Source organism: Salminus brasiliensis, chromosome 3, assembly GCF_030463535.1.
Source record: "Salminus brasiliensis chromosome 3, fSalBra1.hap2, whole genome shotgun sequence".
Classification (NCBI taxonomy): Eukaryota; Metazoa; Chordata; class Actinopteri; order Characiformes; family Bryconidae; genus Salminus; species Salminus brasiliensis.
Window position 1 is genome coordinate 46397062 of NC_132880.1, and position 27447 is coordinate 46424508.

A 27447-nucleotide genomic window follows, 5' to 3' on the forward strand; every position below is an offset into this window, starting at 1 on the left:
AGAGGAAACACCTGCACTCACGCATGTGGCTTTTCACGGCCTTTCTGCTCGGTTTAGTCCCTACCTGACTCTGTGTTTGGGGTTCAGGCCATTGTGCTGTATTTGTTCTCTTTAGGTTGTTCACACCCCTAAAGCTGCATTCCCAGCATGGGAGTTTAGGTTGGGTTATTGATCACAAGGTTGTGGGTTCGATACCCTTGCCACTGCTGGGGCAAGGCCTGTAGCCTGCTCTGGTCCACGGGTGCTGTGGCTTGGCTGACCCAGCACTCTGACCCTGGCCTGTAATTTTTTGTGTTGTACCATATATGACTGTGTGTGTGTGTGTGTGTGTGTGTGTGTGTGTGTGTGTGAGAAAAAAAATAATAATACATACACACACTATATATATATATATACACACAGCAATTACATATAGCACAATGCAATAAATAAATAATATATATTTACATACACACAGTCTATATATAAGTTTCTTAAGTATATATATGTGTATATATAGTATTTTATATATTCATTGTACTTTATAAAGTGTGTATGTATGTATAATATATACACACATTGTATATAGAACAACACAATAAATATATATATTTATATAGACACAGTCTATATATAGGTTTATTAAGTATGTATGTGTGTGTATATAGTATGTTATATATTTTTTGCATTGTACTATATATAATGTGTGTGTATGTATGTATAATATGTACACACATTGTATATAGAACAACACAATAAATAAATCTATTTATATAGACACCGTCTATATATAGGTTTATTAAGTATGTATGTGTGTATATAGTATGTTATATATTTATTGCATTGTACTATATATAGTGTGTGTGTGTATACACACACACTATATATATAGTACAATGCAATAAATATATAACTATATATATATATATATACACACACACACAAATTATATATAGCACAACACAATAAATAATATATATTTACATACACACAGTCTATCTCTATATATATATATATAGTATGTTATATATTTATTGTATTGTACTATATATAATGTGCGTGTGTGTATATGTGTTTAATATATACACACATTGTATATAGAACAACACAAATATATATTTATATATACACACACATATACGTTTATTAAGTATATATGTGTGTATATAGTTGTATATATGTTAGATATTTATTGCATTGTACTATATATAGTGTATACACACTATATATAGTACAATGTAACAAATATATAACTATATATAGCACAACACAATAAATATGTTATAAATAATTGCGTTATGCTATATATAATGTGTGTGTGTGTATATATATATATAAATATGTGTATATGTTTATTAAGTATATGTGCATATATATAGTATGCTATATATTTATTACGTTGTACTATATATAGTGTGTGTGTGTGTGTATATATATATATATATATATATATATATATATATATATATATATATATATATATATATATAAATATATAAATATATAAAATGGACATACATACACATTCATTTCATGTATACTACAATACAACAAAAAACTTAAGGGTAAACTTAAGGTATATGTGTGTATAAGAGGTTTTATTATTTTTTTATTTTATTTTAAACATCCATGTTTTTTGAGTGACCGCAACAATACATAGCTTCCACTGCAGTTCTGTTACTCATAACTTCAGTAGTTCTTTAGTAGTTTTTATACTTCTAAATGAATCATTATGTAATTCCAGTGACATTATGTTTTTTATTGGAGCACAAGTAGGCCACTACCCATTTGCTTAATTTTCAGGTTGGTTAAATGAATCCTCCCAGTATCTGTGGGTGTAGAAAAACATGTATTGTCCTGCAAATCACTTAGTCTTTTGTTTCAGAGCCCAGTTGAGGTGGGTAGAGCCTGAAACTGCATTCATTCTACAGTAGAAGTAACAAAACTGTCAAAACAGCTTGGATTAACGAGTGAAAATATCAGGGGAAAACCTACACAGTTAGTGAGAACCCTATAGAACTGTAGTGGAACGTGTTACATCTGTAAAATCAACTGAAAAAAGACTTCTATAGAAGCTGAAGTATCAACTAAAGCTTTTTCCTCCAGTAAAAGTGTAAAAATACTGGTTTCAGAACGACTTCAAGTAGAAAAGTAAAAGCAATGGAAGGAAAACAAAGACCGAAAGCTTAGGCCGCGCCAAAGGGGTCTATAGTGCACTACCCCCCCGCCCCCAACACATTTTTCTAAAAGTCATAGTGAGGAGAATGATCTATTAAAATGTTGATGTTAAAAATGTTGGGCTGCACTAGACTCCTGTTTCAGCTGCAGATCTGCCCATTGAAAATGAAGCATTTCAGTAATATCAGCTCTATTAAAGGAGCGTCTCTGTGCTCTACTGAGCATTAACATGAGCTTCATGGAGGAAAATATGAGGAGTCGTTGTCTAGAAGTTTTGTAAAGCTGCAGAAAGTCAGACTTCAGAGGCGTGTGATCAATAAGCTTTATTGGAATGTAAATGTGGGGCTTAGTCAGGACGTTTCACTGCAGCTCTCGAGTCTCTGCCACGGACACAGTCTTCATACTAGACTACAGATGTCTGCTGTGAGCTCGCTGGAGAGTGACGGGACGTGTGCAGGTGTGATGGATCTCTTATAAACCAATAGGGAGTCAGAATGGTGTCTGTTTATACTTCTCATCCAACCACAATCAGACTCTCACTTTCCGGATGGAGAGATTTATCTGGAGAGGGTTTTTTGTTGCCCTCATGAAATCGGAGTAACGAGGCTATTTTTAAAATGTAATCTTCGTTACTTGACACCCCTGATATTCTGATGTGATTTGTCATGAAAAGGCTAAATATCAGCTTTTTGCCCAGCTCTGCTGTATTAATATACTGTTTACAGCTTCATCCCTCTACAACATCTAGTGGTTCTGGTCAATTAAGGACTGAGGATTGGTTGATAAGGTTGAGGGGGAGTAAACAGTTGTTTAATAGCCCACCTTGAAATTAGCCTCCCTTCAGCTGAGGAAATCAGTTATTTTCCCAAAACATAAATACAGTAAAATCACCTGCAGACTGAGACAGAAAGTGTCGGACAGGGGATGTAGTTCGGTGCTGATGCATTTGGTGGCCCACTGGCCTCTCCTCCCTTGTGACCTAAGCTGGTTTCCCACTTACCATGTGCTCGCAGGTTTGCAGACATCCTCTAGTGGCTCTCAGCCATGCTTTCCCACCTTTCCGCCATTTCTGTATTAACATTTATATTGGCTGTCTGCAGTGACCGAGCGAAAGCTCACATTTCGTACAGGAGTCATGGTTTCATTTCAGAGTATTTTCTATTACAGTGATTCAAGCTGTGTGGCCAGCCTTTTCACTGGACGAAGGCCAATAATGGACATTAACTCATAATTAGAATCTGAAAACCAGTCCTGTTGCTTGATGTGCCGTAATTCCAGTGTTTTTTTGGTTTGTTTTTTTCCCACAGATGAATGAATCATTGGAGGAGATTGCTAACATCACACAGGCGATGTCTTCAGAAAGCAGTGTACAGGGTTTGACCCCTCGTTCTTCATCTTCTCTGTTGCTGTCAAACTTGAGTCATATGGCAAACATGACAGTAGTCATATCGAAGAACGGGACACCAGAGGAGGACCAGATCTTCCTGAACACAACTGCTGCCCAGGCTCTCTCAGGGATATTTGTTTGGTCTGCCTTGCTCATCACTTGTCACCAGGTAAGTTGCTTTGTTAAGTGGCTGTAGCATTTTCCAATAAGACGGTTGTGTCATCTTAGCGCGATGTGCATTTAGCAGGCCGAAGAGGTTGTAGCTGGTTAGCTTTTAGCCTTCCCCCACTCGCTTCCCCTGGTTTCTTTCTTGAGTGCTTTCTCTTCTGATGTGAGTTTAGCTCCAGCTCGCTTCAGCTGACGTAGTCAGTTTGTTTTTGAGGCAGTGTATGATTGAGAGAAGGCCTGGGAAAAGCTAGCATTGACTAATGCATGAGTTAGAGCTCCTCTTCTGGCAATGGGAAAGCCCGGTGAGGCCCGGTTCTCGTAGCGACCCATTTTCCGGAGGTGATGAGCTTCTCTCTAGTATCAACAACACCATATTCCTCTGAAGTCAGAGTCGTGTTTTACTGTTTTGCCAGCTTTGACTAGAGCTTTCTGTAGCGGGTAAAGTTTATGTACGTTTAAGGGTGAAAATAGACCGTTGTCCAGCTCTGTTTTGGTTCTGCTGGATTTCCTTTTGAAGGAGGAACAACCAGTTCTTGAGGATCATGTTGTGTTAGTTCACAGTATGTACTAAACTCTAGTAGAAGTAGTAGTAGTGGTAGTGGGGGTGGCTCAGCGGTTAGAGCTCTGGCCTATTGATGACAGGGTTGTGGGTTCGATACCCGGGCTCAGCAAGCTGCCACTTTTGGGCCCTTGAGCAAGGCCCTTCACCCTCTCTGCTCCCCGAGCAACCATTGCAACATCACCTCCGGATGTGTGTTGTCCACTGTGTGTGTTTCACTGGTGTGTATGTCTGTGTTCACTACACAGATAAAAGGGATAAAAGCGGAAGCCAGGTTTCATCTGTGTCTGTGGTTGTTTTGTTTAATTATTGAACTATTTCAAGGAAAATGGTCCCAAAAGCTGCTTTACTGAAATGAAAGAAACAAGACTAATCCCAAGTGAGCAAGGCAACACCCACAGTGGCAAGAAAAACTCCCTTAAAGCTGGAGATAAAAACCTTGGAAGTAACCAAGACTCTTAAGGGGAGACTCATAGTCCTCTGGTCAACACCACTTATAAACAACAAATAAATGGTATAAATTCTCCTTAACGCCACTTTATGCAAGTGTACTGATATAATCATTTATACACTATATGGACAAAAGTATTGGGACACCTCTCTAAATCTTTGAATTCAAGTGCTTCATTTAGTCCCATTGCCACAGGTGTATAAAATTGAGCCTCTAGTCCTGCAGTCTGCCTTTCTTACATTTGTGAAAGACTGGGAGGTTCTAAAGAGCTCACTGAACTCCAGCGTGGTTCTGTATGTAATAGGAGACACCGCTGCACCAACAACAAGAAGTCAGCTGGTGAAATTTCCTCCATCCTAGATCTTCCTCCATGAGCTGTGAGTGGTATTATTATTATTGAACAGTGGAAGCATTTAGGAGGAACCACAGAGAGCAGCTCAGCCACAGAGTGTCAGACCACGTGAAGTTACAGAGCGGGGTCAGGGCCTCTGCTGACCCAATAACTGCAGAGCTCCAGGCCTGCTGCTGAGCTACAAAAGGGGACTAGCTCCATATTAATGCCTATGGGTTTAGAATGGGATGCCATAAAAGCTCTTGTAGATGTCCTCATACTTTTGTCTATGTAGTGTGTGTGTGCTTAGCAGTTAATTATAGTGGTAAATCAGTTCCATCATATATCAGTCCCAAGTGTTGGTACATCAGGAAGTCACAGAGGTGTAGTTTAAAGGTGTGGCGTGTAGCAGATGCCAGGTAAAGAGGATAGGCACCTGAGTAATAGTACTAGCATTGGAGTGTTTAATAATAATAATAATAATAATAATAATAATAATAATAATAAATAAATAAATGAACGGAGACCTAGCCCTACCAATATATTGACTTTCAAATACACTGGTCACTCAGAACCTCTGCACACACTTCTACCTTAACGTTCAGTCCTCTGTGTGAGCCTTCAATTTACAAAAGCCTAATATAACAAGTTCATTTCTGCTCTTAAAGCTGTGTCTTGGGAGGCTTGTGAAAGGCTAGGTGAAACGTGTACCCACAGAGGTGAGGCACATATCTCAGCTCTGAAAAGCACAGGAGGAGCCGGGGGCGCTAATGGCCACAGCGCATTGAAAACGCAGGAAAATAAAAAGCAAATAGCCTAGGCGGAGGACAGGAGCTTTGTGTGGACCTGCGTGCTGCCCCCTCCCTCCACCCTTACAGCAGGGCGGGGGACTATCCACATCAGGTGTGGATAATACAGCGTAATTTGATCCTCCCTGCCTTTCAGGACAGCTATGAAAACACTGACTCCCCTCCTAGTCTTTTCTCACTTTGCCTCTGCGACTACAGGTGACTAGAAGTTGATGTTAGTGCTAAATAAATAGCCGCCAGCCGGTGCCAGGTGCCATTGTTACTTCCTTATTACTGTGTTATCCATTACGAATGCTGCTCGCTGTCCTTGAGCAACCAGCACTGACGGAGAGTACTGATTGGTGTAGGTTGCTCAAGCTGATAAGAGGACAGTGTACACACCGTAGATGCTGGTGTAGTGAAGAAGCATTTTCCAATAAGACGGTTGTGTCATCTTAGCGTGATGTGCATTTAGCAGGCCGAAGAGGTTGTAGCTGGTTAGCTTTTAGCCTTACCCCACTCGCTTCCCCTGGTTTCTTTCTTGAGTGCTTTCTCTTCTGATGTGAGTTTAGCTCCAGCTCGCTTCAGCTGACGTAGTGAAGAGTCGCTGTTGGATACTGGTGAAAAGTCATATATAAATCATATATATTACAGTCATATAAAAGGCTGTAGGCTCCTTCACTCATCTTGAGGCCTGAACTTGCTAGATCCTGACCTGGCCATGGTGGCAGTTGTTCCACTTGTAAATGATCTAGCGGACACTGTGAACAGCTGATTTCTTCCCCCCCAACAATTAGCACACAATGTCCCCATCTCCAGCGAGGGCGGACTAGGACACGGCCCCACCAATGCATGCTCATTTTTACCAAGCGCCACATACCCACATACATGCACCAGCCTGCAGACGCCAGTGATGGCCAGCACTGCAGCAAAGCGGCCATCTACCCACCCTGGAGAGAGCGGGGTCGATTGTGATCAGCGATCCTCTGATCATGGTGACAGCGCCTTAGTCCACCCAGGACCCAGAATGGCTGAACTCCTCTGCGTCTACAACCTTCTTTCTGAAGGCCTCATAGAGCTCTTTGGGTCTGGACATAGTGATCTTCACCACTCCCTTCAACAATCAAGAGCAAACCAGACTAAAGGTGCCTCCCAATTACGGACTAATTACTAATACTACCTAGTTAACGAGCGTGACATATGTAATATAGGTAAGAGTGTCAAAGTTGAGTATATTTGAACATCTACAATGCATACTGAGAACCGGTCAGTTTTTGGGTGTGGTTATGAATGCCACTGCTATTACACACACACAGTAATAAATGTGCGTGTGTGTGGTGGGGGGGGGTCGATCTGTTTCCCCTTACAGGAAATTACATTTAAGGACATTTCTTCAGTTAGAGTTTAGCTAGATTACCTCTGTCCTCAGTATTGATGACATGAAGATAAAATGTCCAGATGTATAAATGTGCTTAAAAAAGACAGGGTGGTTTTTTTATGGGGTGTCCTGATTTTGTTACATGACTGCATGTTAAATATCTGATTATATTAAAGGTTTCAAGACACCGCTGAAGTGTAATCTGGGCTGAACTACACTATCAGTGTGTGTTATCTCCATTAAAAAAGGAAACCAGCCTTTTGTAGTCTAGAGCTAGGCTTAATCTAGGTGGCAAACCAAGCCTGAGGATCTTTGTGTCCAGCCGGGACACGTTAAATAGAGTCTAAAGGATTATTACTGCAATCTAGGAGTAACTGAATCACCAAGTATCCCGTGTTGAAGTAATCTCAGATTGGAAATGTAAAGTAGACTCACTTACTACGATGAAACCAGCGATGCGTGCCATAGCTGTAAATTGCTTAGGGAAGCCCTTTCCAATGGGAAGCCTTTTTCAGTGGGAGTTTATGTAGCTGAGAATTTGCTGTGCCAGAAGATAAGGTCAGGTCTACAACTTCAACACCTACTGCGATATGCCAAAATGTATGATTATTTCTTTTACTTTTGCATTTAGTTCCTGTTTATCATTGCGGTTATGCAAAAACATTGTATCTCTGTTTGTTGTTGTTTTTTAACTTTCTGACATCATGTGAATCTGGCAGGTGTTCTTTACATTCTCAATTTCATGTTGAAAAGACCTACAGAAATGCTCCAAAATGACAAAACGGACAGTGTCCAAAAAGGTCACTGAACCGAAGAATAAACGGACAGTGTCCAAATAAGTCGCTAAAACAAACAAAAAAAGGGACAGTGTCTAAATAAGTCACTAGAACAGACGAACAGTGTCGAAGTAAAAGACACTAAAACAAATGAACAAGCAGTGTCAAAAGTCATTAAAATGATTGAACAGACCATATCAAAATAAAATAAGTCACGAATACAAACTTACTGTATGAATAAATCATTTATGCAAATGAAGCAGTAACAGAAAAGCTTAAATTGCTCTCACATCTCACCCTGTTTTTTTGTTTGTTTGTTTGTTTTTTTCTCCTCTTCTTTTTTGCTAATCCAAAAGCATTACCATTTCCGTGACTCAAAGGTGAGTCGTGAAATCTATCTGGTACATCACTACTAATCGTGTGGGTTTTTTTTTTAAATAAATCATTCTGGAATTTTTTTTTTTTTTTTTTTGGTCTGACCAACTTTATATTTCACTTCACATGAAACTGGACTGAAACGAATATAGGCCGGTAATTAGCGAAGTGTGTGTTTACATAATACAATTATAAACTACAGTTTATTAATGGACTACTTTGCGTCTGTAAGGTTCGCCGAACGATATTCCAGTATTATCATTTTCTAAATGGACTTCTTTCTAAAGTGTTCTGATTCTATATTTAATTGGATCAGACTGGACACTGATTTCGTGGTCAGTTAACCGGTGTCGAATGGCTGTTTTATGATTTATAGGGCAGCATGAATATACTCGCCCAGTGTTTCTACCTGAGGTCATTATCTATTGGAGTATTGACTCACTCGAGGGTCACCGGACGACTGCAGTTTAATTTCACTGCTTCTGCTGACGCATCCCGTGTGCACTGTTCTTGTTGTAGACTACATGACCCATGAAAAACTTGTAATATAGAATATGCTTCTCATGGAAGGTGTTATGTAATTGCACTGCCGGGAGCGTGGCGATGGGAGAAGGGGGTCAGGAAAAGAAATTCTTCCACGAAATGCCTGGAGTGCACCTGGAGGACATGTTTTGATTGCCTCCGAATCTTCTCGTCCTCCCTCTGAAACCCTAATGCCTTTGAGAGGCAGGAGGTTTTGAAGCAGGGAAACAATGTTGGGCTGGTGTTTGGTGACTGGAAAAGAAATCTTCATGAAACGGTGTTCCTCTGCGCATAATTATTATCTTAGTCCTGGCAGTGCCGTTTCGTCTCTCAGACCAGCAGCCAAGCAATTTGTCCACCACCATTTCATCTGAAGCATGGCAAACAGCTGCCTGTTGAGAACCGGTGGAAAGGATTGTGTGAGGAAAACGTATGTAAATTGCGAGGAGATTAAAGCGGCTCTCGTTGCTTTTAGTATTCCGCTGTCTTTCCTGATTTCCCTCTGAAAGATTCCCACAGTGATGTTTTCACTTCTCTTTGCATGCAGAAAGGGTGAGCTTGAGATTGTATTTCTTAAACACTTTGTTCTCGAGATACTGATTTGGATCAACCGAATTACCATCGGTGCCCTCGATTTAATGAGATGCCGAATGTGCAGACTTCTGAGTACGCAAGCTCTTCTCCTCGGTGGCCCAGACGCTCTTAAATATGGACTATGTAAACAGAAGTCACAGAAATAAACCATTTTCTTACTTGTTGTCGGATGTTAAAATGCTGACATTTTCTTGTGAGCTGGCTTTTCTGCTTGTGTTAGCCCATTTCGCTGCTCTGACTCACTTTTGGCTTTATTTATACTATAATAAATATATAATATGTATCTGTATATTATATAATAATGTTTTTATTTGTGTTTATTTTTACAAAGACCTTAAACACTCCTTTTACCACATACACTTTGTCAGAATATTTGTGGACACCCCTTCTAATGAATGCATTCAGCTACTTAGTCGCACTCATTGCTGACACAGATGTGCAAATCAAAACAGAGCTTGTCTAGTCCCTGCAGAGAAGTATTGCCAATCCAATAGGATTCTCTGGAGCAGGTAGACATGAACTTATTGGCACCAAGCTGTCTAATGTGAGGCGTGGACTAGAGGGGTATAAAGACCACCTGTTCTCTGGAATGATGGATGGATGAGTTAAGGTGGTGTTCATCAAAGGATGCTGACCTTACTAACACTCTTGTCACTGAATGCAATCAAATCCTCACAGCAATGCTATTCCATTATCTAGTTAAAAGTCTTCCTCCCTGGACAGTAGAGACGGTTGCTCCAACAAAAGCGGGATAAACTCTCTCTCTTTTTTTTTTTTTTTTAATACCCTTTTAAAAGAAACGGTGAACGAGCAGGTGTCCCAATACTTTTGTCTATATATTATATGCTTCAACTGACCAGACATTAACTCTGGATCTCAAAAACTGACTTTCTATCAATTTACATTATGATAATGATTCAGATAATGAAGTCCTATGAAGACAAATCCGCAGTTGCATCAGGGTGGGGCTGCCTGTTGGCAGGGTCAGTGCTGACAAAGACTTTTCAGAGTAGGCAAGTAGGAGATCTAGGATCAGGTTCTAAGCTCTCACCATGTGCTTAAGTGCAAATGCTAATCCAAGAATAGGTTTTCTGCTGTTTGCTGTTCTAGGAATACTACCCCAGGAGGCGGTCAAAGTGTGTATAAAAGAAGTCTGTGGTGTGAAACCACAGCATACTACTTTTTTTTCTTTACAATTTAAAAGAAATAAATGTGAGAGGAATGTCCATGGCATGACTTTCAGGAAAATTTTGATATTGGGCCATTCCTGAAGCTTGCTAGTGGCTCACCAGTAATTCCAGTGTTGCTAATTGGAGGTTTTCAGGAGGCTTCCAGTCGTCTGACGGCTTGAAATGGAAGACCAGCGAGAAGGACCCTGCAGTAATCAAGCATTGAGATGATAAGGGACTGAACAAGCACCTGGTTGGCCTTCCTTGAGAGAAAGGGTCAACTTGTCCAGATGTTGTAGAAGAGAAATTTGCGTGACCTTGTCAGGTTTACAACACGAGTGGAGAATAATAACTGGGAGGTTGAGCTTCAGGTGGTTCACTGTCATTCATAAGGAGATGTCAGCTAGACATGCCAAGATGCGAGTAGAAACCTGGGTGTCAGAAGGAGGGAATGGAAGGATGACTTGAGTGTCATTAGCAGAACAGTAGTGGGAGAATGTGAGGAGATGATGCTTTCCTGAGAAAGCAAGTATAGAGTGTCTATGGAAAATAGAAATGGGCCGAACATTGAGCCTTGATGATCGCCTGTAGGGAGTTTGCATGGTGCAGAATGATGATTGTGCTCTGTTGCAGTCAAATGTGAGCCCAGTGACCCCATGCCCAGGCGTCAGAGGGGTGTAAAGCACTGGACTATGAAGCAGTGAAAGTTTTCTCTGAAGTGATTGAGCACCATTGAATACCTTTGGGAAGAGCTGGAGTAGCGTCTGTGATCCAGAACTAATCATTCATCATCAGCACCTACCCTTATTAATGCTCTTGCGGCTAAATGCAAGTCCTCGCCAGAGTATTAGGTGCCTGTACTGCAGCAAAAGGAACCCAAGGGGTGTAAGAAAAAAAGTAGTGCTATGTTTTGCAGTACTGTATCAATACACAACATTGATCTTTAATTAATAAAAGATTGGTGGCAGATTGTGCTTCATTTTGTCTTGTATTTTAAACCCTGACTGCTAGATAGCAGTGTTTTATACAAGTCTGTTTTTATACAAGACAACCATGCTCACCATTTCTGTTAGAAATTTGGCCTCTGCCTTTAACCCATCCATAAATGCCTTGGTACAAACATACCAGTAAGCCAAAACGCACAGTGACTGAGAGCACACATGCCCAGAGCAGTGGGCAGCCGTCACTGTGTCATCCTGGGAGCAGGCAAGTTTAAGGGCCTTGCTTAAGCGTCCCACATTGGCAGCTTTGCAAGCCCTGGTATTGAACCCATAACCCTACCTAATAGTGACCATAGTGGGAATAACCACCCTTGGCTTGGATGACGCTTGCAATGGACTGTATTAGGTGACCTGAAGGAGTTCATTATAGAGGTTAACTGCTCCACAGTGGCACGGCAATTATTCTGTGTCCCTCACTGGAGTCGTCCTTCCCCTTTGACATCAATGGCCTGTAGGACACTCGTCAACACCTTCACTATGCCGGCTCTAGAACATCCCGGAAAGTTAGCGGTTTCTGAGATGCTACCACCCTTCACCTGGTACCCTATTATCATGCCCTTTTGGGTATCAGTCAAATCTGGTCTTTTGCCTGTGCTACAACTGACTGGTGTGCTCGCTTATTTATACATGCATCAAACCCTGTCATGTGGCATCTGTGACGTCCTGGGCTGAATTCATTCCAAACAAGGGGTGATTATGATATTCTGATGTGCTGGTGAGTGGTACAGAGCAATTGGCGCATCGCTGTGGACCAGTTAACCTCAGTTAACACCTTCCATCACCTAATGCAGTCCATGCCACAACGTCTCGCTACTGGGGTCATCTATTGGGTAGGATTTTGCGATGTATTGCCAATATACAGCCCTACAGTTTGCTGGGAATACTCTTAATTTCTACAGCAACATTGGAGCTTATTAGAAGTCTCGAAACTTTCGTGCAGGGCACGATTAACAAGCTCCAAGGCCTCCAGCCGTGTAGATAGAATTCCACATTTGCCACATGCTATCTGTGGCCCGGGCCTCAGGAATACAAAGGTTACAGTGCATCAAGCATTATGTGCTGCTTGTGGTGCATAAAGGTTTAACAGAGACATACAGCCAGCCATTTACAAAGACCGGCAATTAGAGATGGTCAGGTTGGAGAGAAAAAAAAAGAGAGAGAGACAGCATCAATGACTGGAGCCATTACCTTGAACACAGCTCAGTGATCCAGCGGGGCCGTGGGCTTTTTTCTCTCCGTGCTGTACAGGAGAAATGGACCACATCAGTCTAGATGCTGACTCACCCTGGTTCTCCAGAGTGCCCAAATACATCAGTCCTCCACCCACACAATGACTGAGCCATGAAAAATCTCACATCTAATTCCATGTGAGTCAGAATCCATGCGCAAATTGGAGTTAGTTTATAACTCTGAGCGTATGCAGGGTTTTCAGCTGCTTTTAGATAACACCTTGTGTACATTGTGCTCACATTTAACACGGCGGCAATAACACGTTCTTGCCTTCCTGTACCTCACGTGTAATAATTAACTGCTACATCCATCTTAGATGCTGTAAAACGGCAGGATAATAGATAAGGTAAGCCAGCAGGTTCCTATCAAGGTGGTTTTGCTGGAAGAGAGCTGTTCGAGTTCTCCTCGCTGCGCTATCATTATAAACCATTACTCTGCATTTTTATGGTCGTCTCTTCTGGGTGTCCTTGATCACTTCACCCCCTCCTTTATTACCTAAGAAATTTTTGATGATTATTTCCATTTGCCCCACGTCCTCGTCCACCCCCTGACCTCAGTCTCAGCTTGCTCCCTGATTATACAATTTAATCATTTGAATTCCCTTTTATCACACAGCTCCTTCCTCCCTACCTGTGGTGCCGAATCTCACCTAAGGAAAAAAAATCAGAGAAATGGCTTTTATTCATAACCTGTTTTATTCAAAACCTAGTGCGTCATTGGTGCACTACATTTAACCCCTTAAATTGCAGGCTTAGTATTCAGTTTATTCAATATTCAGTTCATTTAATATTCAAGCCTAAAATGATTTTAGTCCGTATCTACTGGGAATGGTGGAATACAGGTGTATTGAGAGGTTTGCAGTCATATCTTTGTCTTTTGGTGAATTTCTGCTCTGGCTTTTTTTTTTTAGCAGTGAGGTATAGTCACAAAGTAGAAAGCTTTATTACTGAATTTAAGTGGATATTTTATCCTAGTATAAATATTTATTTCTAGTTATTGCCCTTTTATGACTTAATTGTAAAAGTGACTTGTGATTTGTTACGTTCAAAATAATGCCTTTGTCATAATTATGATATTAAATTTCAACAATTTACTTTTGTTGATTTTCAATTAATTTTATTTTATTCAATTTCATTCGGGAAATACATTGAGGGCAACTCTCATTTTTAGTGCAGCCAAGCATTTACAAAATTGATTGAAAAAGAAAAGAAAAAGTTTAATCAGGTTAAATCAATAGAGGAAACTTCATGAACTAACAATGAGCCAATGTGAATTGCTAAAAAAAAAGGACAATTAAGAAAATTAAATTAATAATAAAATCAAATAAAACCGAAAGCAATTCTGACACAAAGATAAGTGGACAAGCTAAAAAGTAGAATGGCCAAATAGAAAGAGTATATAAAGTAATTATTATTATTATTATTATTAATAATATTATTATTAAAAAATACAAAATAAATTAATGAATTAATAATGCTTGTAGTCAAATTAAATAAAAGATATGGGGAAAGGTTAACCTCCACTGAAAGTAACAGGCTGTCTGAAGGTGGTTAGAAACTAAAAGTTTAAAATGATTGACCTCAGTAGACTGAGGTTTAGTGTCCTGTAGTAAATTAAAAGTAGTAAAGCAGTAAAAGCTCTATGTGCTTTTTAAAGCTACAGGTAAAAGCTACAGGTGATCCAGTCATTAGAACGTGTTTGATAATATAGAAATTCTGGATGAGGTATACGCTGGCATACAGCCGGAGAGTGAATTATAAATATAAATAAGCCTGTGTGTTTCCCTTCGTGCTGCTAGTGAAGACCAACTAAACAAGTTTGTTCCACAGAGAAACGTGTCTGTACATTTTAATGCATGATTACTGTTTATTTGATTAATTTCATATGTTGAATAAAATAAAACATTCATATGGTCTGTATACATATTAAATCATATTTTATTAGATAAAAATAAAATAAATAAATTGATCTTTAGAATTTGCAGAGGAACTTTTTTTTTTAATTCTGTATAACTGTGATTTTCTACTGCTAAAAGACTAATACAGTTAATACTAATACTAAGTAATACTGTTGTCTTATTATTGGAATTAATAAAACCTGCAATTTAGGTCAAGCTTAATGATTGTTCTGTCACAGCTATGTATATATTTTCAGTATGCAGAAGCTTATGTGGTTGTTTGGGAGGGTAGAGGGCTGCTAAGATTGAGAACCCTGACTGTAGAGGATCGGTGGACTTTAAAATTAGATATGTAACTTGAACATGCAAAACTTTTGCATATGGCTGTAAGTTAGATATTATTAGGCTGGCTAACTGAAATGTCAGTGAATCCTAATGTGAGTTAAGTCCCTATGAGACATAGGCCCATATTCTGTAGATTACAGGGTTACAGGATCTTGTCACATGATCAGCTCGCTTTATTTCAGGGTAGATTTAGGAGTGAAATCTTGCTGTTTTCACAGCTGGGTCTTGTTCCCTGAAGATGATTAAAGTACTGCTTTGTTTGTGTCTGTGTTTTCAGATCTATTCGCACCTGAGGTCTTACACAGTACCGAACGAGCAGCGGTACATCATACGCATCCTTTTCATCGTGCCCATCTATGCCTTTGACTCCTGGCTCAGCCTCCTCTTCATCAGCAATGACCAGTACTATGTCTACTTCGACTCGGTCCGGGACTGCTACGAAGGTGTGTAACAGATGTCTGTCGTGGGAGAAGTTGCAGTCGTCTCTTCGCTCTTTATATCTGCCCTTCAGTCCTTCTAGCCAGTGATAAAGCGTCACACACTAGAAAAGCTTTATTACTGTGCTTTAAATAGGTTTCAGAGATGCACTATATGTCCAAAAGTTTGCGGACACCCCTTGTGACGAATACATTCAGCTACTTTAAGTTGCACCTATTGCTGACGCAGATCTACAGATGTGCAAATGCACACACACAGCTTGTCTGGTCCCTGCAGAGAAGGACTGCAAATTGAATAGGACTCTCTGGAGCAGACAGATATCATGAACCTATTGGCACCATGCTGCCTAATGTAAGACGTGGGCTAGAGGGGTCTAGCATTGAGCTGTGGAGCAGTGGAACTATGATGGGTGGTGCTTCATCCAATACTTTAGGGGTGACCTTAAAAAATGTAAATGCTATTATAGCTGAATGCAATCAAATCCTAACAGCAGTGCTCTAATCAAGAAACTGTGTATGAGCAGGTGTCCAAATACTTTTGTCCATATAGTGAATGTTACTTTAACTTTTACTGAACATTTTAAACAAATATCTTGATGAACCTTTTGTATAGCTGTTAGATGATTCATGTGACACATGTGCCTTTTACAGTACATGTGGGCTAATGTACACAGTGGGCTAAACTCTGCGTACGTAGAGTCACAGAGAACTGCACAGAGCTGTACAGGACCGCTCCACCTCAGCCGATAGACTCCACTACCCACGCCGGTTTCCTACATCCTCTCCCACAGTGGAAGAACATTGTTATTATCTATTATCGCAGCTTTGCCCCCTCAGTTTAGAAACACTAGCCCTGAATTCTCTTCCATGGTCGGTCTGAGTTATGTGCTTGGGACTGTGCCTCTCAGGGTATCTTTTTCCTCCTGTTTTATTAAACCAATATCATCCAAAATAGTTAAGCCATCTAAGGGAGTTGTAGTTTTTAATATGAAACAGATTTTTATTAGCCTTTTTTTAGTCCCTGTTCTTCGTAAAATATTCATGCAGTGTGAATTGCCTTGGAAGTATTTTTGCGCTGTATAAAAGCACCATGTTCCGGCACATTAAGCTGAAAGTAGAGCTCTTTAATAAAGGTGGTGTTAAATCATACAAATAACATGTAGTAAGATTTGAGACGTGTGAATATTTGAGTGCATGGTCTACTATTTTAATTTTAGATATGACCAGACTGGTCCAGATTCTATCAAGTGGAGAAATGGCTCCTATCAGATGACTGCAGACCACACGGTTGTCACCGTGCTCTGGCATGGAAAGACAGGCAGATAGAGATAGACAGAGAGAGAGAGAGACTGAGAGAGAGAGAGAGAGATAGAGAGTGAACAGTCCTTCTGTTAGCTTTATCTAAGCCTTCCTTAAATAGCAACAAAGGATTAAGATGGATTTTCCTGGACAGACAACCTATTCCATTAAGCTTGACCTGTATTGCATTCAGAACACAGAGGAAGATACACTTTCTTGCTTTCTGTGTCCAATCTGGTCATCTGTGCTGTTACCTAGGCAACTGTTTGTTTTTATTATTAGTATTATTATTGTTTATTTGGCTGAAATCGTTACGTTATAATGTATTTACCTGACATCATGTATTTATCTGTCCTTTTCAGCCTTTGTGATCTACAATTTTCTGAGCTTGTCCTTTGAGTATCTAGGAGGAGAGAGCGCCATCATGGCGGAAATACGAGGGAAGCAAATTCGGTGAGTTTCTGTCCCCCTCTGGAGCGATAAATACACATTATACTGCGGTTTGATGGCTGAGCTGCTCTTACATAACCCTGTGTGAAACGTAAACGGCATCTGATACAGTGAAGAAAAATTTCATTGACTGAAGCAGATCTGCACTGAACGTCTGAATGTTTTTGGAAGGTCCTTCTAATGAATGCATTCAGCTGCTTTGTAAGTTGCACCCATTGCTGACACTGATGTGAAAATGCACACACACACACACACACACACACACACACACACACACACACAGTGTTTCTAGTCCCTGTATAAAGCCCCCAGCACTGAGCTATGTTCTCTGGAATGATTGATGGTGCTCCACCCAGTACTTTTGGGATGAGTTGGGGAGTTGGAGAAGAGCTGGGGTGGTGATCCTCATCCGACATCCTGACCTCACTAGCGCTCTTATCGCTGAATACAATCAAATCCTCACAGAAATGCTCAAAAATCTAGCAGAAAGTCTCCATCCCTGGACAGTAGAGACAGTTACGCTAACAAAAGCACGCTAATCTTTTTAAAAAAAAATAATTATTTTAATACCCTTGATTTCAGAAGAAATGATGAATGAGCTGGTGCCCCGATACTTTTGTCCATATAGTGTATAGTGTGGCATTTCCTAATCCTCATGTTTTATGGCCTGGTTATTTCAATCATCCTGCTTCCTAATAAATATCAAGAGTCCTGCCATTAGTCTTGGTTTATTAGTCTTGGTGCCTGTGTTTGGATCCATTATAGATCTCCTCAATCTGGCAGTCTCTTCAAGCTTGCTCAGATGCAAGTGGATGTTGCTCTTTAGGCCACTCTGAGTTTTCAGTCAGATTGAAGTCTGCCAAGGCCACCTGAGGACATCTACCTTTCTGTTCTTCGGCCTGTCCGCTTGTGTTGTAGCAGCATGTCTTCCTCCTAATCTTGGTTTTCTGGCAGAGCACCCCAGCAATTCGAGAGTCCCTGTTTGCAGGATCCAGCTCTGCTTTTATTCTCACAAGTGAAGAGAATTACCCCCACAAACGTAAGGCTATCTAGGCTATCAAAAAGAGTTGTAGTTTTAATATCGAATACAGATCTTCATTGGATTTTTTTTCCTGTTCTCTATAAAATATTCATGCACTGTTAACTGGCTTAGGAAATACAAACATAAAGCTTTTTAAGTGTTAAGCTCTTTTGTAAAGCATTACTTTTGTTATATTGCAGCACTTTTTAAGCATTTTAGTCGTTGTTATTTTCAATAAACCTGCTCTAAGCACTGGAATCTCTACAGCCTCGTTTTGGACACTCTAAATAGGACTTCATGTTTGCTTTGTTGACTGCTGGCTTTATCCATATAGCCCAGAACTGTACAAACACAGAACACCTTACCCTATTGTACCATCCAGGAATTGGCCTGCTTTACCGCACCTGGCTTCAAAATTCAGGCCCTTCTGAAAGACCTTGATTAACGTCTGGGTACTGGAACTCGGCAGGATGGTAGATTTCCATGAGCCGATCTTGGAACCCCTGTTTTAGGGCTTTAGAAATTCGCTTGGCTCGTGTATCCTGTTTTGTGCCTTTCCACAACATTATTCAGAGGGCTTCTAAGAGCTCCCCATTGCCCTCTTTACTTTAAGAAGTGCTACCCACCAAAGGCGTGCTTCGGGAACAGCTGGATTTATTCGGCTCTAATCAGAATCGCTACAGTTGAACACAGATGGGGCTAATTAGCATTTTGTTATTTGGAAGGAAATTGGGTACCTCTCAGCTTGTTTACAGTTAAGGGGTGTGTAAAACTTCCCCACATCAAATTCTCCGTTTATTCGCGCTTCTTACTTTTTTTCCAGAAGTTATTGCAAAGCGTTGTCGTTTGGCTTGGCATGACTGTCATTGGTTTCAAACTATAAATGAAGGGTGGGAAATGGGACAGAGCTGTGTTTTAACCCTACAGAGCAGCAGAAGGTTAGGAGGCTTTGGTTGTTTGGCAGATTTTCCAGTTTTGAAATAAACTAAGCTAAAACAGTGTTTGTTTAAACACAGATGATCAGGTCCCTTATATCAGATCAAACGCATCTGATCATGTTTGAAAACGAAAATGTTTTATTCCCAGATTAATTCAATTCAATTCAGATTTATTTCTATAGGCTTTTCACAACAAATGTTTTAAGCAAGCCAATGGCGGCAGTGGCAAGAAAAAACTCCCTCAGATCGAGAGGAAGACACCTAGAGAGTAACCTAGACTCAAATGGCAGCCCATCCTCCTCTGGTCGACACTGTATAGCACAATAATAAGCGAAACAGGAATAAAACCAACAACAATAAAACAAAACCTAATCAAGGGAATATGCCAAATGTGCCATCAAGCCATAAAAGATGAAAATATGAGGGAATTGTGAAAGTCAAAGTCAAAGTCATGCAAGCAAACAGTCATAAGCGTAGTCATGCAGTGAGGTGAGGATGAATCAGTGTGAAGACTCTGAGCAGATTAGCATTCATGACTATAAAGACTCTGTAAAGAAAAACAAGTGACTTCTCAAAATGACACTTTTCATTCCTCTACTTGATGTGGTGGGAATTTTAGTATAGTAGTGCTGGCTGGTGTGACTGTACATGGTACCTACGGCCTGTGTTTCTTATATACTCTAACTCGTTTAGCACTGCATAATTTAAACACCTCACAGTCAGCCTGAATGCTCAGCACTAACGTGTTGCTAGCAAGAGTAGGCTAGCACCAGAGAGCACACACACCAACACACACTCACTGCTGTTTTCACATCCGCCTGATTTAAAATAAACCCACCGCTGCTGTCGGCTAACTCACCATTACGAGATTAGAGGTGAGTTCGTTAAGAGTCAGCGGCTCTGAGAGTCAGTGAGGAGAGCTGTGTTCAGCCACACCGTACATAAACAGAGCTACTCTAACAACTCTCCCTCCCTCCATACACACGAGCGAGCACACACCTGGACTTTCTGACCACGCTGCAGTGGAACTGAACTCAGTTAGTTAGTGTTAGTTTTCATAAACCCTTAGAAAATGGATTTTAAAGCCTAACATATTTATCTGTACATCAGTGGTTAAATCTGTGTATTTGTAGTAAATGAGCCACCGTTAACCTTAACAGTTTAAAGCTGTGTTTTTGCTATGATGCAACACAGTAAACACTTGTTTACATTCTGCAGCTGTTTCCTGCAGGCTGACTCCTTCATATACTCATATACTGTCAACCCTTTTAGTACTCCAAGCCTTTATTATATATGTGATAAAAGTATTATTTTTAATATTCACTGCACTCTTGACACAAAAATAAGTGGCAAACCTATAAAGTGTCCCAGTCATGGAGAAAAAAATATTGGGATATTGTAAAACTGTCAGAATTAAAGTAAAATGCTACAATAAACATTTTTGGCCATACTACCCAGCTCTATAAGGTGTGTGTGTGTGTCCAGTTAGCATCTTTCAGTAGTACAATTGTGCAAAAAAAAAGAACAAAGTGCAAGACACAATTACTATGTGCTATGACTATTTGGACAAAAGTATTGGGACACCTGCTCACTCATCGTTTCATCTGAAATCAAGGGTATTAAAAAGAGTTTTTTCTGCTTTTGTTGGAGTAACTGTCTCTATAGTCCTGTAGAAGGCTGTTCCAGAGAAGCATTTGCTGTGAAGATTTGGATTGGTCAGGATGTTGGATGATCACCCCACTACATCTCACCCCAACAGAATTGAATGGAGCACCATGCCATTCCCAAGAACACAGTTCCCCTCTAGCCCCCACACCTGGCATTAGGCATGGTGTCATTAGGTTTATGTTACCTGCTTCAGAGTGTCCTATTCTATTGGCAGTACTTCTCCACATGCACTAGACAAGCTGTGTGTACACCAGTAACTGGTGCAGCTTAAAGTAACTGAATGTGTTTGTAAGAAAGGACATCTTTTGTAATGTTTTTTTACAGGATCAATATGTACCATATTTCCAGCATACTCATACAGTGCGATTAGTGTAGATCTGTGCTAGGTATCAATGAATGCAGTTTATGCTGTGTGTGTAAAGCCTTTTCCCTGCAACATATTGCGTAAAAAGATATAAGACATAAGTGGTGCTTATAACACTTTAAATACCCCCCCCCCTTCCCCCCAGGTCAAGTTGCCTGTATGGTACCTGCTGCTTGGCTGGGATGAGTTACTCCATTGGCTTCCTAAGATTCTGCAAACAGGTTGGTTTCTCCCTCCACTGAACTTTTTTTTTAAACAGTATGTAAAGCCTAAAGTTAGACCTGAATTTTGAGTATTTTAAGTTCAGCTCATAGATCTGCATGGTTCAGTGCCTGCTTTTAAATGCCAATATTTAATCTCTAGAGAAGGTCTGCTGTCTCGCTGCACCATACCCTTTACAGATGGACCTTTTGATCGAGTATGCTGTTGGCAAATTGATGCTGGAGAATCTGTGAATCTGTCAATGTCACACCATCTCAGTCTAGCTCTTTTTTTTCCTATTATATATGAAAATCGAGACAAACTGTTTACATGCAGATATTGTCAGAGCTTTGGCCGCCCTGTCCATTTATTTGCATCCAACCTGTTCACTCCTAAATTATAAGGTGGCCGCCATGTAAAATTGTTCATCCACTTTCTCTCAGATAACATCTAGCGGAGAAAGCTAGAGAATAAAAACAACGAGGACTAGGTGTGAGCAGCTTAGTAATAAACACGGAGAAATAATAGGAGCTGTCAGGCTGATGCTGTCTCTGCTGAGGGACTGGGGAAGCTGCCTGCACTCAGAGAATAATACTGATGGAAATTGGATTTGAGCGCTTCGTCTTCAAAACAGTGAAGAGTCTGTGAAATGAACTTTTTTTTTGTAGAGAAATAGGAGCTGCTAAACACGTGGTTCTATTTGACGGGATGCCTACGTGGAGGTTTTTCAAAGAAGCTTGTTGCCAAACATTCAGACAGAAAAGCTCAGTCGAAGCCTACTTAGTTTTTTGTGTGTTTCTCATTAGAAAGCACAAGAAAGTTTTTCTCATGAACTTCATTTTCACACACTAATTCAGCTCAGTTCAGTTCAATTCAGATTTATTTATGTAACACTTTTCACAACAATTGTTATCACAAAGCAGAGAGAACTTCCTCACACTAATGGAAAGAAACCTTGAGAGAAACCAAGACTCAAAAGGGGAACCCTTCCTCTTCTGGTTGACACTGGATAGCGCATCAGATGACAAAACAACAGGAATAACTGGACAGAAAGAGTGAGATAATGAAGAGCTGCAGATGAAACTGTCATATGAACAGCTATGCAGTATCTAGAGTGGTGTGAATAAATCAGTGGGAGGATGCAAAGCAGGGCAGGGTGGTGGAGAGCAGTACAGAGCAGTTGGAAAAGGACATCTCAAAACTTGGGAAAGTGATGGAAAGAAAACAGAAAGGAAGGAAAAACAAATATAAAAATATTAGCGAGTTAAAATGGCAGGAGAGCCAAAACCAGGGGGTAGGCAGGCAGCAGCACCCAACCATGAGCAGACTTACACCAGCATCAAGCCGACAGCAGGGGGCAGCTCAGGATATGGGAGAGAGAGATGAAAGGTGAAATGTAGATTATAAGAGATATTCCCAACTGCATTAGGAATATCTGGTGTAAGACTACAGCATTAATTATAAAAAAAATCATTAATCATATATCAAATTAATGAGAGTACTACAGACTGACTGCAAAAAAAAAAAAAACAATGGTCTGTAATGAAGAATTAACCAAATTCCTTTGAGACTCACAAGGCATCCATTGCAAATCAGTGAAGTTCCATTCAGTGTCCTATTACATCGAGATGCAATAGTTGAATATCAGCATTTGATTGAAAAAAAAAAAAAACATCCGTTAGAGATTTATGCTAAATGAGTCAGTTCTTGAAGGTGAAATCAGAAAAAAAGGGCAAGCATACGAATCTGAGACACTTTGACAAGAACCAAACTGTGGTCTTCAAAACATCAGGCCTTGTGGGATCTTGTTGGTGTTGCCAGTATGCAGTGGTCAGTACCTGAACCAGCGACAGGGATATTGGTGCCTAAGGCTTATGGGGATGCTCATGGGGAGCCAGGGCTAGGCCATCTGGTCTGATCCCACTGAAGACTTCCGGCAGCGTCTTGCAACGGCTGCAGTTGGATACCTCTCCACCTAACCTGCAGATTGTTGGACAACATATTTATTACAGATTATTTATTAGTATGGCAACATAGTTCTCACTTTAAATGACACGTTTGCATTCATGCACAATATTTGTATATATATTTTTTTTACCCCAACCTTTTCTCCACAATTTTAGATTGTGCCAACTAATCACCCAATCCACTTGTTAGTACTCTCCTGCATCATGTGAAATGCTCCCTACACTGGGAGGGTGAGGATTGACATGCGCAACCAGCCACCGGCTCTTTTTGAGCTGCTGCCGATGCAACATCAGTGGGCAACCAACGTGCTCGGAGGAAAGCGCTGGGTATCCAGCTCTAAAACATTGGCTCATACGAGTCATTCTGCTTGCTATCAAGAGGACAATTGTCTCTCTTTGGCTGCATGACCCGGATTCAAACCAGCGATCCTCGGGTCACAGTGGCAGCGCCTTAGTCTGCTGGACCACTGCTGTGTATGCAGCTTGTCTTGTGTTTTGTCTGTTGTCCTTGCACTACTGTCCCATGTCTTTTATGATCTTCTGCACTGGCGATTTAGCCTATCAGTGTTGTATTGTATAACCCTCTATTAGTATAATGAGAAAGTAGAAGCACAAGCTGCTTTAAAAAAAAAGCAAGGGGGCCTAGGCAATATTAAGTATGTGGTTTTAATGTTTCGGCTGATTGGTATAGCAGGCTTAGAAGTGTGCAGTGCTTAATGTTGTTCCTTTGTGATGATATCATCTAGGCCACCCTTCAGTTCTGTGTGGTGAAACCAATCATGGCCCTCATCACGATCCTTCTTCAAGCCTTTGGGAAATATCACGATGGAGATTTTAAGTAAGTGACACCTTTCCGTTTCTCCTTACATTTCAGAATGTCATGAACTAAAACTGACTCCACAACTTGTGAATTTCCCCACTGTGGGACTAATAAAGGATTATCTTATCTTAAAATCAGTGTTGTAATCAGGGCCAGGGTAAAGGGTGTCTTCAACGTGAAGCAAAGTGCAACATCATGTGAGCATTTTTCATGTGTCTTCCTTTAGCGTGACGGGAGGATACCTCTACATCACCATCATCTACAACGTCTCTGTGAGTCTGGCCCTGTATGCCCTGTTCCTCTTCTACTCTGCCACCAGTGATCTCTTAAGGCCCTATGAACCTGTGCTCAAGTTCCTCACCATCAAATCAGTCATCTTCCTCTCCTTCTGGCAAGGTGAGTGACTATGAGATATTTGTTTGTCATACCAGGCATTTATTTGTCAACAGCATAGTGTTGAATCTTGAATCATCTGAAGTGTGTATTCAGTAAAGATGTCCTAAATCTTTAATATATTGTTTTTATTGGTGTCGGGGTGTGTGTGTGTATGTGTGTGTGTGTGTGTGTGTGTGTGTGTGTGTGTTTTATATACATTCTCACAGCTTTACTGCACCACTGTCTCATTAATATTAATGATCCTTTGGAGAACATTATCTATTCAGCCTGTTTTCAGCTTTTTAATGTAATAACTGGTCCACAAGGGGAGAGGCAATGCAATGTCTTGTAATAGTCCAAAGGAAATGGTGAAAAGAGGATCTTGTTTGGATGTTTGTTTCAAAACTTAAACTTGATGTAAGCTAACGAAAATTGAGATGTTACTTTGGTAGCATAGTAAACTGCATTGCATGCTCAAGCAGATATCACAATGACCAGTGGTAGATATGTGGTAGCCCCAACCAAGGCAACCAAGACTAAGATCAGTCCAAGGCAGGCAGGCCACAAACTTACTGTGATTCCTCTGTACCACTGGACGAGCCGCCGTTCCCCTCTGGCATCAGTGGCCTGTGGGACACCACTGTTATGCCGCTGGGAGGCACTCAGTGTGCGAGTAGTCCATTCTCTGTACACCTTCACTATGCTGGCTCTGGATCATCCCACAAAGTTAGCAGTTCCTGAGGTGCTACCACCCTTAGTCCAAGGTCACAGTCATATCAGAATATTATTACCGCCCCTGGTTTGGAATTAACCCGGCCTGGGACGTCACCGATTCCACATGACCGGGGTTTGCTGCACGTACGAATAAGTGAATAAGCACACCAGTCCGTTGTAGCACAACCATAGTCTAGCATCATGTTGAGGGTGTTGGAATGTTATATATTTATAATATGTATGGGCATATATGTGAACATATATATATATTTTCAATAAAGTTTAAATAAAAAATAGATTATGAGAATCCAGAGCTATTTATTATTGGAAACTGGTTATAGAGCCAGCCTTCTGTTCTGATATTGCTGCCAAAAAATGATAATTGACAGGAAAACTTCTCAATTAGAAATACATAACAAAGGCAATGATGCCAAGCTTTGTTGTTGGGGGAAACATGCCGGTTTGGCATTAAGAGATAGCAGGCAGAGCCCTGTTTCCTTGACTGCATCGTCTTTGGAAGAGAAAGATAAATTGATCTCAACAGCAGCTCTGTGGTTCCTTTCTTGCCTTTTTGTTCAGGCATGGTTCTGGCCATCCTGGAACGATGCGGGGTGATACCAAAGGCACTGGTCATAGACGACCATGAGGTGGGTGCAGGAACAGTGGCAGCCGGCTGGCAGAACTTCATCATCTGCATCGAGATGTTCTTCGCTTCGATCGCACTTCGCTATGCCTTCACATACAATGTATACCAGCAGCAGAAGACCCAAGCCCCAGGTTAGTGAGCTGATTGGCTGTCTTAACACCTTAACGGACGGAGTTCACACTTTTTTTTCCTCCAGGTTTGAAGATGCTTTGTTGGGTTTTCCAGGATGCTTCAGAGGAGATGGACAAGGAATAATGTGTCTCAGTGGGGCGATTGTAGACAGCAGGAGGCGGTGCTGTGAGTCAGGGTTCAGAGGAACTCTGAAAAGTGCAGCTCCCCTCTGGAGCACGGATAGTGTTCAATAAGCTTTGTTTTCTGAGGAACAGAGACCTGTGACACAGCACGAAGTAGAAGGACATTTTGTTTTTTTGAAGGGAGGAGCAATTGGTACCGTTTCAGCCAGTAGTTGTTTTAGCCCTTAAAAAGTCCGGTCTGACTGTGGGCTTGAAGATGCTCTGTGGTTTTTCGAGTGTGAAAACGTTTTCATCTTCATTTCGTTTTGACCGACCTTCCCTTTTCTCGTCTCACAGAGGGCATCAAAAGCATCTTAATTTGAAACGAATCGGTCCTGTTTGGTGGCATGCGAGTTCCAAGGCTGCATAGAAATTGTCCATTTAATATTCTCCAATTTCAGAGCTAATGACATTGCGGTCGCTGAATGTTAAACACTGTGTTAGATTTGTATTATGATTCAATGTGGTCTGCATGAAGTACAGCTCAACTCCGACTCCTCCATCTGCATGGTGCTGAGCCTGACTGGGTTTGAATGCCAATATGTAATCTCCGGGGGGGTGATCTGCTGTCGCTCTATGTACCTTGGACATTAGCGAGGAACCATCTGATGGAATATGCTGCTGGCAAATTGATCTAAGAGCTTCCGTGACTGGCCATTTGAATGCCGTGGAACCCTCAATTATCTCCAGATACGATGTCACTTTCCTGCCAGTTGGTTCTAAGGCCTTGTCTTACCCTGAAACCGGAGGGTAAATGCTGACGCTGATCTGCTGACCTTTAACTGATATGTGTGTGTGTGGGGGGGAAAGGTCAGGAGTGAGCAAGCACATCTCAGTGGAGCATGGGGTCGAGCACACCTCTAGGCTAGGCCTTTTTTATTGAATGAAACTCATGAGAATGTGCTCATGAGCACACATCACACCAGACCCTCGAAACATTCACTGCAGGTGACTTGAGCGGTCAACTAGAGTAGCCCTGCAGACAAGAGCCTCTGGAGGATAAGAGCTCCCTGCAGGCTCCAGAGGTTTCCTGCTGTCCACTAGATGGCAGAAGTCGAGATGGATGGTCTCACCTCTGCAACAGTGCCTGGCAACCTCTATTCAAGCCCTCATCCATCAGCAGCAA

The 27447-nt window shown here is 41.0% G+C and overlaps 1 protein-coding gene across 2 annotated transcripts in view; it reads left to right on the plus strand.

The window, feature by feature from the left end:
* tmem184a (transmembrane protein 184a) overlaps positions 1-27447 on the plus strand; it is a 30481-nt gene that overhangs the window by 645 nt on the left and 2389 nt on the right. For both annotated transcript variants that reach the window (XM_072676386.1, XM_072676385.1), the window contains exons 2-8: positions 3465-3713; positions 15406-15571; positions 17227-17317; positions 21451-21526; positions 24220-24311; positions 24520-24689; positions 25962-26159. In XM_072676386.1, coding sequence (XP_072532487.1) covers positions 3465-3713; positions 15406-15571; positions 17227-17317; positions 21451-21526; positions 24220-24311; positions 24520-24689; positions 25962-26159 — 1042 coding nt within the window. The remainder of the gene's footprint in view (positions 1-3464; positions 3714-15405; positions 15572-17226; positions 17318-21450; positions 21527-24219; positions 24312-24519; positions 24690-25961; positions 26160-27447) is intronic.